General features: G+C 43.9%; 1 protein-coding gene across 1 annotated transcript in view; it reads left to right on the forward strand.

Moving 5' to 3' along the window:
- NAMPT (nicotinamide phosphoribosyltransferase) overlaps window positions 1-14239 on the forward strand; it is an 88428-nt gene that overhangs the window by 33370 nt on the left and 40819 nt on the right. Inside the window, exons 3-4 of the mRNA XM_075345160.1 lie at window positions 3613-3716; window positions 8000-8128. Coding sequence (XP_075201275.1) covers window positions 3613-3716; window positions 8000-8128 — 233 coding nt within the window. The remainder of the gene's footprint in view (window positions 1-3612; window positions 3717-7999; window positions 8129-14239) is intronic.

Here is a 14239-nt window from a genome sequence, read left to right on the forward strand (position 1 = left end):
TTTTTGGGCCGCTTGCTCACTGTACAGCTCCACTTTTTCACCTGGTGGGGAGTTTTGGTATAAAATATTTTAGGATGCCTTCAGTTTCCCCATGCCTTGAATAGCATATATACCAATTTTCAGCCAATTCTGTCCACTGGGTCAATCTGAACACTAATTCAAACACCATAGGTTATTTTGTGTGTGTGTGTGTGTGTCTGTGCATACATACATAATATTTATAGAGCACCATTGATTCCATGGTGGTGTACATGAGAAGGGGTTACATACAGAATACATATACAAATTACAGTAGACAGACTGGTACAGAGGGAAGAGGACCTATACATTCTATTGGATTTTGGGGGAGGAGACCATAGGTAGAGTGTTGGTCGGGTGTCAGTTCCGGCACGGTGGTGAGGCAGCGGCTCCGGCGGTGACATACAGACATACATACATACATACATACATACATACATACATACATACATACATACATACATACATACATACATACATACATACATACATACAGCTCTGGCAAAAATTAAGAGACCACTGCAAAATTTTCAGTTTTTCAGATTTTTCTTTTTATAGGTATATTTTTGAGTAAAATGTAAATTGTTCTTTTATTCAATAAACTGACAACATGTCTTCGAATTTCCAAGCAATAAATTTTGTATTTATTTTCTGATAATGAGAAATGGTCAAAATAACAAAAAAATGCATTGCTTTCAGACCTCAAATAATGCAAAGAAAACAAGTTCATAATCGTGTAGAAACAACACTAATAATGTTTTAACTCAGGAAGAGTTCAGAAATCAATATTTTGTGGAATAACCATGATTTTTAATCACAGCTTTCATGCATCTTGGCATGCTTTCCACCACTCTTTCAATTTTCTTTTGGGTGACCTGATGCCACTCCTGGTGCAAAAATGTAAGCAGTTCTTCTTTGTTTGATGGCTTGTGACTATTCATCATCTTCTTGATTACATTCCAGAGGTTTTCAATGGGGTTCAGGTCTAGAGATTGGGCTGACCATGACAGAGTTTCGATGTAGTGGTCCTTCATCCACACATTGATTGACCTAGCTGTGCGGCATGGTGCTGGGAAAAAAACAGCCCTCAGAGTTGGGGAACATTTGCCTGAGCAGAAGGAAGCAACTGTTTTTCCAAGATAATCTTGTATGTGGCTTGAGTCATACGTCCTTTGCAAAGTTTAATTTTCCCAATTCCAGCCTTGCTGAAGCATCCCCAGGTCATCACTGATCCTCCACCAAACTTCACAGTTGGTGCAAGACACTGTGACTTGTATGCATTTCCAGGTCTCCATCTAACCATTACACGACCAGGTGTTGGGCAAAGCTGAAAATTAGACTCATCAGAGAAGATTACCTTACTTCAGTCTTTTATGGTCCAATCCTTATGGTCTTTGGCAAGCTTCAGCCAGCTTTCCTTTGCTTCTCATTGATGAAAGGCTTTTTTCTAGCTTTACATGATTTGAGCCCTGCCTCTAGGAGCCTGTTAACGAACTGTTCTTGCTGTGCACTTCAACCCAGCTGCCATTTGCCATTCCTTTTGTAGGTCACTGTAATGGCCAGCCCAATCTCTAGACCTGAACCCCTTTGAAAACCTCTGGAATGTAATCAAGAGGAAGATAGATAGTCACAAGCCATCAAACAAAGAAGAATTGCTTACATTTTTGCACCAGGAGTGGCATAAGGTCACCCAAAAGCAGTGTGAAAGACTGGTGGGAAGCATGCCAAGATGCATGAAAGCTGTGATCATGGTTATTCCACAAAATATTGATTTCTGAACTCTTCCTGAGTTAAAACCATTAGTATTGTTGTTTTCTAAATGATTATGAACTTATTTTCTTTGCATTCTTTGAGGTCTGAAGTAATGCATTTTTTTTATTTTGACCATTTCTCATTTTCAGAAAATAAATACAAAATTTATTGCTTGGAAATTCGGAGACATGTTGTCAGTAGTTTATAGAATAATAGAGCAATGTACATTTTACTCAAATATACCTATAAAGAGAAAAATCAGAAAAACTGACAATTTTGCAGTGGTCTCAATTTTTGTGTATGTGTGTATATGTATATGTATATGTGTATAATATATATATGTGTGTGTGTGTGTGTATATGTATATAATATATACATGTATGTATGTATGTATATGTATGTATGTATGTATATGTATGTGTGTGTGTATATGTATATATATATATATATATAATATATAATTATAATGTGTCTCTCTCCCCAACATAAGCATATATATTTTTCTTTACACATCTGATTGTGGAGCTAAGTATTAAAAGGTCTATTAATTAAAATGTACTTTGTTCGTGGTAAAGTCCCATTAAGTGGGTGCCTTTTTCTATTAGCCTGTTATATGACAGTAACTATCTACTATTGCAGCTTATATGAATAAGCATGCTAGCCAACCTACAATTAAGATATGGCCAAACATCCACCCTAAGAAATGCTGCCAGGATTGCTTAATAATTTGTAAAGGCCTCCTAATCTTAGCAAACACATGAGTGATTAAACAAATTTTATATTTCTACTGTAAAACATCTTTGTTAAGAAATGGAGAAGGCTTGCCACACCACTCCCAGAATATGGGCATATTAGCCAATACTTACAAAACAGACCTTGCTATAAGAAGTGCAGTAGCTGTACCAGGCTGTAGATATACACTTTGTTTCTGGGTGGCTGTACTTTGGCTTTCGGATGATCAGTCCTAGATAAGGAGGATATATCATGCCTATATGATGAATCAATCAGTTGGGGTGCATTGTCGCTTTAATAAATCATGAAAGCCAAGGATTCATTCCTACTGCCATAGATCCTCTGATCCAGTAAATGGGAATAAGTTTAACATAGATTATGAGACTACTGGTTATTCAGTTTGACACCTTTTTGAGGCTAAAGGCCACTATACACCTTTTATATAAAAGGCATCCAATCCTACTAATAAAGGGGTTGTCTGGCCTTCTGATGATAGTCTGCAGTCCCATTATATGACTGCAGACTTCTGAATCCTTATAGAGTGCACACTGTCAGGATTTGCCGGTGCAAGCGGTCTGTTATGAGACCGCAAATATGCAGTTTACATACATGTCGTGCCAAGTGTGTCTGTGTCGTGTGTGTGTGTCCTCGCTCACTACAAGTAAATTGAGTGCGGCTGAGCACGTGTAGTTGGAATGTGACTGGAAGTATGCAAATATCGTGACTGTTCTTGCCGGCTATCCTGGAGACTTCTGCAGTCAAAGAGTGATTGACTGTAGACTTGCATCAGAAGAGTGGATAGCTCCTTTAATGCATATGGAAGTCTCCTGACTCCCCTCAATGTTTGGGTTCCAGTCCCCAACATTAGTTTTTGGTACTGATTTTTCAGATACGGAAATCATACACTGCTTATTAAACTTATTTATTAATCTTTTCAGGTTGTACATCTTCAATGGTTTCTTTACCATACTCTCTTAAAATGACACTTGGAAGACTTTTGTTTTTATGTATCTGTATGAAAATAACCAAGAATTAACTGTAAAGAGAAAGTGACCCTAATGTTGGATTTACTTACTTTTTACCAGATTTCTATTTCTGCCTTTACAACAGGAAAGGTGGTCACCAAAGAAAAAATTAAGGAAGCCAAAGAGGTATATAGAGAGCACTTCCAGGATGATGTTTTTAACGAGATTGGGTGGAATTACATCCTTGAGGTGAGACATGGTTGCATCACTTTAATTCACAAATGAAACTCCTGAAACCTTGATTTAATTGCCATAATTTAGTTGCAGAACAATACCGGTGTCACACGTCCGATATTAATGATGCAAATGTAGAATTCGATGAGTGGCCCAGCCGTGGGCCACAGACCGGAACTCTTCAGCTTCAAGTATACATATGTGGCTGACTTTGTTTGAGGAGACCTTGCCGAAATTGCGGTCTATACTCAGGCCGGTTTTATATAGCTGACTTTCAGTTCAAGCTTGGTCTCAACTATCTGACCTCTGAAATCTGTGTTATGTGACTAGATCCCCTGTATGTAACTGTATAATCCCATGCTACCAGAAAATAGCTGTCACTAGCATTATTACTTTCATTAGGGAAGAGTTGTAGTTAAAGCACCACTCAGACATTTTGTTTTGCTTCATTTCAGTGCCAGTGTGGGATCCCTAACGTATGTTCTCAGCCACTGCCGTCTTCTGCAGTTCTTGGTGCTCTGGTCATCTTCTCTTAACTGTGACCTGCCAGATCACTCCATTGTTTTCTGGGCGTGAGCCTGAGGTCACTTCTCATTGTAGTAAGTTTGAGAGCCAGAACAATGCCCCAATAGACTTGCATGGAGGTCTTGTGACTGTTCGCTCTGACTTCATTAGTCTGGAGCTGCTGTCACAAGATGTCAGAATGGGACTGGAGCGGCAGCAGAAAAGGTAAAAAAGATGGTGGCTGGTAACTCTCTTGTACATTAGTGATACCACTTTGGCAGTAAGGTAAAAAATAAAATCTTCAATATTGCAGATTGTCAATTGTTTTATATGGTTTGTTAGTTTGTCCAGTGAAAACAAGTCACCTACACTACTCACATAAAGTTAGGGATATTATGTGCAGAGAGGATGATCAGGGCACTGTTCCACACCGTGTATCAGCATATAGATCGTCCTATTCCAGGCTGAAAAAACTCATACTCTGCGGTGCCATTGATGTAGCAGAGTTTGTAAACATCAGAGTAGTTGAGGAAAAAAATCATCAGGCACTCACCAGAGTTTGCTTGTGCAGGTTTCCGATTTATTCGTACAGGTTACATATGAATGGGGGTGGTGGGGAGGGAGAGGACGCTAAACACGTAGGCCGACGTGTTTAGCGTCCTCTCCCTCCCCACCACCCCCATGCATATGTAACCTGTACGAATAAATCGGAAACCTGCACAAGCAAACTCTGGTGAGTGCCTGATGATTTTTTCCTCAACTACTCTAAAGTTAGGGATATTTTGCTTTCAGGTGAAAATTATGTAAGACAGTGGTGGGTATACCACCCAAAAAAGTCAATATCTCAATAACTTGTCCTGTGGTCTTGAGCATAAATTACAGCTCGACAACGACATCTCATACAGGTCATACATTGTTATTGTCTGCTGAGGCATGGCACCCCACTTTTCTTCAATGGCGGCCCTCAGGTCTTTGAGGTTCTGGGGTACAGAGTTAAGAGTCTCTACATGGCGACTCAGCTAATTCCATAAGTTTTTCTATAGGATTAAAGTCTAGAGAATGCAAGCCACTACATTTGAGGTACCCCAGTCTCCCAACAGCCGTTCCCTAATGATGCAACTTAGATGAGCTTCGAGCATGGTCTTCCATGAAAATCAAACTAGGCCTGTGTTGTTCGTGCAGAAGCACTATAACTGATAGTGGTAGGTGCTTCAAGTAGTAGGGGTTTGTCACTTTACCATTTACAAAGTGTAGGGCAGTTTTGTATTGACTAGATACCTGCCCACACTGTAACACCACCACCACCACCAAATGCTTGTCTGGGGACAACCGTGGCTGATGCATAGCGCTCTCCTTGATGTCTCAAACATCGTTGGCGGCTGTGAATTCTGATGACACTCTAAACTCAGTTACCACTTCCATCTGAGAACATCCTGCTTGAAGCTTCACAATGGCGAGGTATCGTAGATCAATTGTTAGGTGTTGTCTTGGTCTCATGTTGTGAAAATGTGAACAGCATGATAAAGACTGTTTTTTAGATACCAATTCTAATTGAACTCTGCAATTTATTGGGCGATTCATGATCAAACACTTGTGAATTTAAACTCTTTAGAGAACAGCAAGTTGTGCAAAGAGTACTGAAATGTTGGCCATGTGCATTTTAGGATCATCCTGAAAGCCAAATCCCTAACTTTTTGTGAGTAGTGCATACTGTGGATAGGTTATAACTTGCTGGTTGGCACCGGTCTGACCACTGGTTACTGTACCGGAAGGCATATTTGGTAATTTTAATTCTAATCGGGGAACTTTTTACTAAGATGGAGTGTCTCGTTTTACACCTGAATGTTTCAATATTGATTCTCTAATGGGCTGCCAGAAAAAGATGAGAATATTGCTCAGCAGCCCCACTGAGAATAAATGGGTTGGCATGTCGACCATGTGCACTGCTGCTATTTTTTTAACGGGGATAGAAGTGCCCTATTTTGTTGATTGGTGCTGATGTAGCAGTTAGACCCTCACAAATCAACAAGTCATCACCTTTCCTAAGTTATATTTACCACAGCCGATATCTTTATAACATCGCCAGGACAGGAGACACCAAAAATCTGGTTGGAACACAGTAACAGCAAATCTATTAGACCACGTGCACACATTGAGTATTTGAGTTTTGTTACCTCTGTATTTTTATCGAATCCTGGTTTTGACAAAGGCTGTGTGCCCACGATCCATGTTTGCAGAATTTTGGATGCTACATGTTTTAGCTGCATTGTACAGTACAAGCACAGTGGATGAGATTTATAGAAATCCATGCCCACTGTGTATGTGTGGCCCGCAGAGAAAACTGACCAGTGCGGCTTTCCGAACTGCAAGCATGTCAATTCTGAACACAAGCGAGAGACCTCAGCGACCCAAACACTAATCGTGGACAAGAGCATCTGTGGTCTCCTGCGGAGGAAACTCCCGGGCACTGATCATGGGCACGTACCCTTACAAATGTAGAAGAGGTGCCCGTGTTTCTATTATACTTTTTCCTCTGATTGTTCCATTCCTGGCTTTGGTTTCAAATAAAAAACTCGCCAAATACTCAATGTGTGCGCGTGGCCTTAGGCCGGGTTCCCACGATCAGGACTAGCAGTATTTTAGACGCAGTGTATTTCTGCTGCATCTTAAATGTGTTGTATCATACAAGCACAGTGGATGGATTTGTAGAAATCCCATGCACACTGTGCCTCTTTTCTTTGCAGCATACACTGACATGCGGTGGCTGCTTCCTGATCGCAGGATGTCAATTTATGCTTGTGAAGACATAAGTGTTTTCCGCGGGGAGAATATAGCCTAAGGGCGGCGTTACACGAGACTATTTGTCGTGCGATCGCATGAGCAATCGCACCCGCCCCCGTCGTTTGTGCGTCACGGGCAATTTGTTGCCCGTGGCGCACAAAGTCGTTTACACCTGTCACACGTACTTACCTCGCTGTGTGAGGCGAACAGCCTCTTCCTGAAGGGGGAGGGATGTTCGGCATCATAGCGACGTCACACAGCGGCCACCCAGTAGAAGCGGAGGGGCGGAGATGAGCGGGGCGTAACATCCCGCCCACCTCATTCATTCCGCACTGCCAGCGGGACGCAGGTAAGCTGTGTTCGTCGTGCCCGGGGTGTCACACGGACCGATGTGTGCTGCCTCGGGAACGACGAACAACCGGCGCACAGAAGGAGGAACAACTTTATGAAAATGAACGACGTGTCAACGAGCAACGATAAGTTGAGTATTTTTTCACAGTCGTTCATAGCTGTCACACGCTACGATATCTCTAACGATGCCGCATGTGCGTCAAGGAATCCGTGACCCCGACGACATATCGCCCGATATATCGTAGCGTGTGACGCCGCCCTTAGTCTATAGTGCCCCGATTGTGGGCATAGACTCTGCGCTCTGTGTTTACACACACACACACACACACGCACGCGCGCACAAGCAGATTGTGATTTGTAGAGAACATAAATCTCATTGGGGCCTGTTCTGCAGCGTAGTGTGTAAAAAGGAATCTGCACCACATGCGAGTGTGACCTCTGTTAGGAAACTGGCATTTAAACTCTGGCACTCGGTGCTATCTGTGGGATTGGAATCCTCCAGCATTCTACAACAAGAACACTATGTGAAGGACAGAGGATGGTTGGGTTTTGTTGTTGTCCAACCCCCCCCGTCTATACCTGTGGATTGTTTAATATGTACTCTTCAACTGTATGTAAACATATAATATAATATATATATTTATTTTTTTTATGCTCTGTAGAAATATGATGGCCATCTGCCAATTGAAGTGAAGGCTGTGCCTGAAGGTAGTGTCATTCCCAGAGGGAATGTACTGTTCACAGTAGAAAATACAGATCCTGAATGCTTCTGGCTTACAAACTGGATAGAGGTTTGTTGTAGTGATCTTTAGTACTTTATTTACACTGAATTTTTGCATTGTTGTTGTGATGTTGTGTGTTTTTTTTTTTTTTTTTTGTTTTTTTTTTTTTCTTTTCTTTTGACAACGCTTCTAATTTATAGCTAACTCCATTTGGGTAAATTGTGCACCAATGTTAGCTCGGTGGTTAGCACTGTTGCCTTGTAGCTTTGGTGTCTGGCTTTGAATCCAATTGTGGGCCACATCTTCAAGAAGTTTATATGATCTCAGACACTTCAAAATATGACCTAAATGTGATTTTTGCCATCTCAAATTGTTCTAATAATAACTTTTTTTTTTTTTGTTTGTGTTCCGTATAAGAGCAGGAACTGTTAAAATTACTTGAAAAAAATTATGGAATTGCCACTCTTTAACCCCTTCACAACTGGCTGATTTTGCGCTTTCCGGTTTTTGGATTTTTTTCCGCCACCCTTCTTCCAAGAGACGTAACTTTTTTATTTTTCAGTTAATCTGGTCATGTGAGGGCTCTTTTTTTTTTTTTTTTTTTTTTTTTTTTGTGTGGAACGAACTGTAATTTTAAATGAAACCATTAGTTTTACCATATAATGTTCTGGAAAACGGCAAAAAAATTCCAAATGCGGAAAAATTGCAAAAGTGCAACTGCATTATTGTTTTTGAGATATTTTATTCATTGTGTTTACTATATGGTAAAACTGATGTGATGATGGGATGTCTGAGGTCGGTGTGAGTTCGTAAACACCAAACATAGGTTTACTTCTTTCTAAGGGGTTAATAAAAAGAAAATGACAACTTTGTTCGAAAAAAAGTGGTGTACGTTTTGCACTATTTTCCACAACCTGTAGAGTTCTCATTTTTCAGGATCTATGGCTCAGTGACTGCTTATTTTTTGCGTCTCGGGCTGACTCTGGCTCTCAGTACCATTTTTGCGCTGATGCTATGTTTTGATCGCCTGTTATTCCATTTTGCGCAAAATATGCGGCGACCAAAAAACATAATTTTGGCATTTGGAATATTTTTGCCGCTATGCCGTTTAACTATCAGATTAATTGATTTTATATTTTAATAGATCGGGCATTTCTGAACACGGCGATACCAAGTGTGTGTGTGTGTGTGTGTGTGTATGTATTTTTTATCTTTTCAGCCCTTTAATTTTCCATGGGGCGAAAGGGGGGTGATTTGTACTTTTTAGGGTGTGGTGTTTTTTTATTTTACTATTCTCCCTAGGGGGCTATAAGGATCTGCAGTCTGATCACTCATTTATTTTTCCCAATCACCAAAGCACCGCTCAGATCGGGAGAAATGATCATCTATTGTAACCTGCAGTACTCTGTGTGGAGACATGGGGCTCAGTGGGTGCTCTCGTCCACTAAAACCCACCGCCTTTAGAAAGACAGCGTGGCTCATGGCTCATCCCAACTGAACGCCGGCCTCCTTAACCGTGGGCGTAACACTACTCGGACAACACAGGGTGAGGGAACCACAATAATTAGACTTTATTGGATCCCCAAACAATTAACGGCACATAACACATAACCAGCAAAACACACAAATGTAACAGGCAACAGAGTCTCACCCTTCCGCTGGTTCACCAGGGATTTAGAATGTCCATGCCTCACAGGTTCCAAGCTGTCTGAGGTCTGCAAAGTCTGTAACAGGTGACTGAACTGTCCCAACCTGAGTGTCCTCCTTAGGTAGTCCTGGTTTGATGTTAAAATCCTGGCAGCCGGAGTCGAAATCCCTAGGCTGTGGATATGGTCTCCAACCGGAACCGGAAGATAGTGTAGCTAGGGAGGGGAAGGGAATCTTTACTACAAGTATATTAGGAAATAGTTTTGATTATGGCACTAAATAGGGATTTACACTGAACAAAAATATAAATGCTCCCATTTTTCCCTACCACCCATGACCCCGCACCATGGAGAGAGGGTATTGGCCCTTCTAGGACAGGAAACCTATGGAATAAAAAGGCGATACCTTTCCCACGCATCAGTTGGTTTCCTGTCCTTGGAGGGGGAACCTTCTGAAGTTGTACTCACTGGATCCAGAAGATGTTCCCAGGACTCTGTCACCAAGACGGGCAGCGGAAGGGTCCCTGCTGCGGTTAGAAGCGAGGGGTCCTGGAATGGCCACTGTGTGCCCAGAAGACTTTCATGACACTTGCGGACGCGAGCTGTGGCACCCACATGGGTGTTCTGTCGGGCTGCCGCACTTCACGGGTGCGCATGCGCACGGCATACTTTCTCATCGGCGCACAGTGATGGTGCGCGCACCTGGGATTATGTGACTGCGGTCACATGGTAGGAAGCAGGAAGTGACTTTCAGGCGCCGGTGGAGGCATCCTGGGGGAGGGACTGTATCTGGTAGGTCCTGCACTTGTTTAAAAGTGCGGGCTGACCTCCAGTAGAACACTTTTGCTCAAGCCAAACATCACCCCATGTGAAGATGGATGAGGCAGTTCAAGAGCAGCAGAATCTGCAGCAGAACCAAGAACACCACCACCTGCAGCCAGGTCAGCAGCAGAAGCGACGTGGTAGAGGTGTTTCCCACTCTGGCGGGCGGTCTTAAGCCCACTGCCACGGGCCAGCAGAGTCACGGCTACAGCAAGGTAGACTAGGGGGAAAAAAAGCTGTTTCCACTGCCTCCAGAGGCAATGGGTCAACTGACCCGATTTCTCCTCCTCCGTCAGGATTATCCTTTGGTAAGGGATCTACGTGAAAGTCCGTTCCATAAAGGATTCCTCCTTTTACCTCCTATTGTATTTTGTTAGGAAAAGCCCATGAAAAGTCTTATGAAGACTAAACACAGGAAGTGCGCGCTCTGTAGAGAAGGGTTAGCCAGCACTTGGCCCAAACATCTGTCAGTCCTGTATTCAGCAGACAATCTGTGACGACACCCTGGGCTTCGCCTACGATCTAAGGGCCATCATTAGATCCAAGGTGGCTGTCTTAAAGGGAACCTGTCAGCAGAAATTTCGACTAAAACCTAACCGATTCCCCCTCTGCAGCTCCTGGGCTGCATTCTAGAAAGGTCCCTGTTACTATTGTGCCCCCTTTCTGACCAAAAAAAAGAGTTTATAAAGTGGTACCTTTTTGGCTTCGGATTCTCTAAATGTGTCACGGGGGCGGGCTGCCTGATGGCCGTTATTCTGCCCCCTGGTCCTGTAGGCCGCCCCCATCGCCGATTTCCATACTTCTGGACGCCGCCCACTGCTCCAGCCATCCACGCGCATGCCCAGTGCCAGTCTCACGGGACTGAGTAGTGTGACCACTGGTGACGTGTGCGCAGACAAGTGATTATGGGCGGGGCTGTGACTGTTATCAGCAAGTACCCGCCCATAATCTTGTGAGCGCGCAAACCTCTCCAGTGGTCACACTGTGCTCAGTGTAGATGCTAGACTGTATGGGCTGCTTCCAGGGATGACGTCCCTTTGTCACGTGATAGGGGCGTGTTCAAAATACTATCACGTGACAAAGGGACGTCATCCCTGGAAGCAGCCCATACAGTCTAGCATCTACACTGAGCTCAGTGTGACCGCTGGTGAGGTTTGCACGCTCACGAGATTATGGGCGGGTACTTGCTGATAACAGTCACAGTCCCGCCCATAATCACTTGTCTGCGCACACGTCACCAGCGGTCACACTGCTCAGTCCCGTGAGACTGGCACTGGGCATGCGCGTGGATGGCTGGAGCAGTGGGCGGCGTCCAGAAGTATGGAAATCGGCGATGGGGGCGGCATACAGGACCAGGGGGCAGAATAACGGCCATCAGGCAGCCCGCCCCCGTGACACATTTAGAGAATCCGAAGCCAAAAAGGTACCTCTACATAAACTCTTTTTTTTGGTCAGAAAGGGGCCACAATACTAACAGGGACCTTTCTAGAATGCAGCCCAGGAGCTGCAGAGGGGGAATCTGTTATGTTTTAGTCGAAATTTCTGCTGACAGGTTCCCTTTAAATCCCTTTCCAAAGGGAAGAAACAGAAAAGGAAGGAACATGCAAGATAGTCACCCCTTTCAAGCGCATCCAACAAGTCTGAAGGGGAATGCGAGTCCCGACTCCTCCAGTTCATCCTCTTTCTCTGACACCGATACAGGGGGTGCCATTTACTTCCCTCCAGAAGACACAGATAAGTTGGTCAGAGCCGTCAGGTCCACAATGGGCATACCCGAGGATAGAACTCTTAAGACAGTGGAAGACATCATGTTCAGGAGTCTCAAGCAAAAGCCCTGAGCCTTCCCGACCAATGAAAAAAATTCAGCTCCCTTATCAGGACTGAGTGGAAGAAAAAAAGGAAAAACGGTTTTCTCCCATCATCTTTCAAGAGAAAATACCCATTTGATGGAAGCTGGATGTGGCCATCTCGAAGGCATCTATGAAATCCTCCCTACCCTTTTTGAAGATTTGGGAATCTTGAAGAAAGCAATGGATAAGAGAGGGAATAGCTTCCTAAAAGGGACCTGAGAAGCTTCATCACGGTCCCTGCGACCAGCAATTGCGGCGACTTGCCCGGCCAAGTCCTTATTAGTCTCGCTCACTCCTAGAGGAGCAACTTCGTGGCAAGGTGGCCAGGGAGGATATTTTATCCACGATTACTTTGATGCGCTGCGCATCGGTATTCCTTTCTGATGCGTCAGCAGATACAGCAAGATTGGCTGCTTGGTCTGCAGCACTATCAAACGCTGCTCGCAGGGCCCTCTGGCTTAAATGCTGGCCAGGAGACATGCAAACATATCAAAACTATGCTCCATCCCCTGTGAGGGGGAACTCCTGTTCGGCCCCGTGTTGGATGACATCTTAGAGAAGGCTGGAGACAAGAAGAAAGGGTTCCCAAACATCTCCCTTCCATCTTACTGGGTTTCTTTCGGAAAGCAAGAGGATCCCGCAGAAGATCCCCCCCCCCTAGAGACCAGGGGAGATGGAAGTTGGACCGAAGAAGGAAAGATCAAGGCCTCATGCTTCCCCAAAAGGGAAAAAAAGCCCTTCCAGTGACCAGTGTCTCCAGGTAGGGGAACACTCTTCCCATTTCTTCCTGTCTGGGGGAAAAAATATTGACAAACAGCTGGATCCTCTCATTGGTAAAGTCAGACCTGAAGTTGAGATTTCTAGATTCGCCGCCGCAACATTTTGTTCTAACATCCCTCATACGTCCCTGGTGGAGCAACAAGCGTTGGAATTGGAGGTTCTGGACCTGGAAAAGCGAGCAGTCCTCTTGGAGGCTCCGATGCATGAGCAAGGGAAGGGATATTATTCCCCTCTCGTCTTAGTCAACAAACCAGATGGATCCTTCAGGACCATAATAAAACTGAAAGGCCTGAATGTTTATATAAAATCAAAACTGTCAAAATGGAGACCATTAGGTCAACAGTGAAAATTCTCTTTATAGGATGTTATATGGCCATCTTGGATCTGAAAGACTCCTACTGTCGTGCTTATACACGTGGAATACCACAAATTCCTTAGTGGCCCTATACATCAAAGCACAGATAAGCCATTTCCAATAAAAAGCCCTCCCCTTTGGGCTGTCAATAGGTCCGTGTGTCTTCACCAAACTGATAGCAGAAGTAACGGCTCATCTGCGGAAGCACCACATGCTACTAGTCCCATACCTGCACGAGTTTCTGATTGTGAATGCGTTTTATCGTCATTGTGTTGTACAGCTGCAGGAAGTGTGTTCCATCATGCAGAACCTGGGCTGGCTACTAAATCTAAACAAATAAAGACTAGAGCCATGCAAAGTACAGGTGTTGTTGGGTCTCATCCTAGATTCCAACACCCGGGAATGTAGTCTTCCACAAGACAAGGTATTACATATCCACAACCAAGTCTCCAAAATCATTACGTCAACTGTAATGTCACTCAGGCAAGCCATGTCTCTCCTGGGGTCGCTGACCTTGTGTATGCCGGCAGTTTCCTGGGCTCAGATTCGTACCAGGGAATTGCTGTGGAACATTCTGGACAGCGAAGGGACTCTGAAGGGTTAATTATCAGCGACACTGACGCTAAAACCATCAGTGATCCAGTCCCACCTTTGGTGGAGAAACATGAAAGGGCGTAGGGCGTAGCCTGGAAGTATTCAGTCTCAAAAGTTATTACTGCAGACGCAA

This window comes from Anomaloglossus baeobatrachus, chromosome 4 (assembly GCF_048569485.1).
Source record: "Anomaloglossus baeobatrachus isolate aAnoBae1 chromosome 4, aAnoBae1.hap1, whole genome shotgun sequence".
NCBI classification, from domain to species: Eukaryota; Metazoa; Chordata; class Amphibia; order Anura; family Aromobatidae; genus Anomaloglossus; species Anomaloglossus baeobatrachus.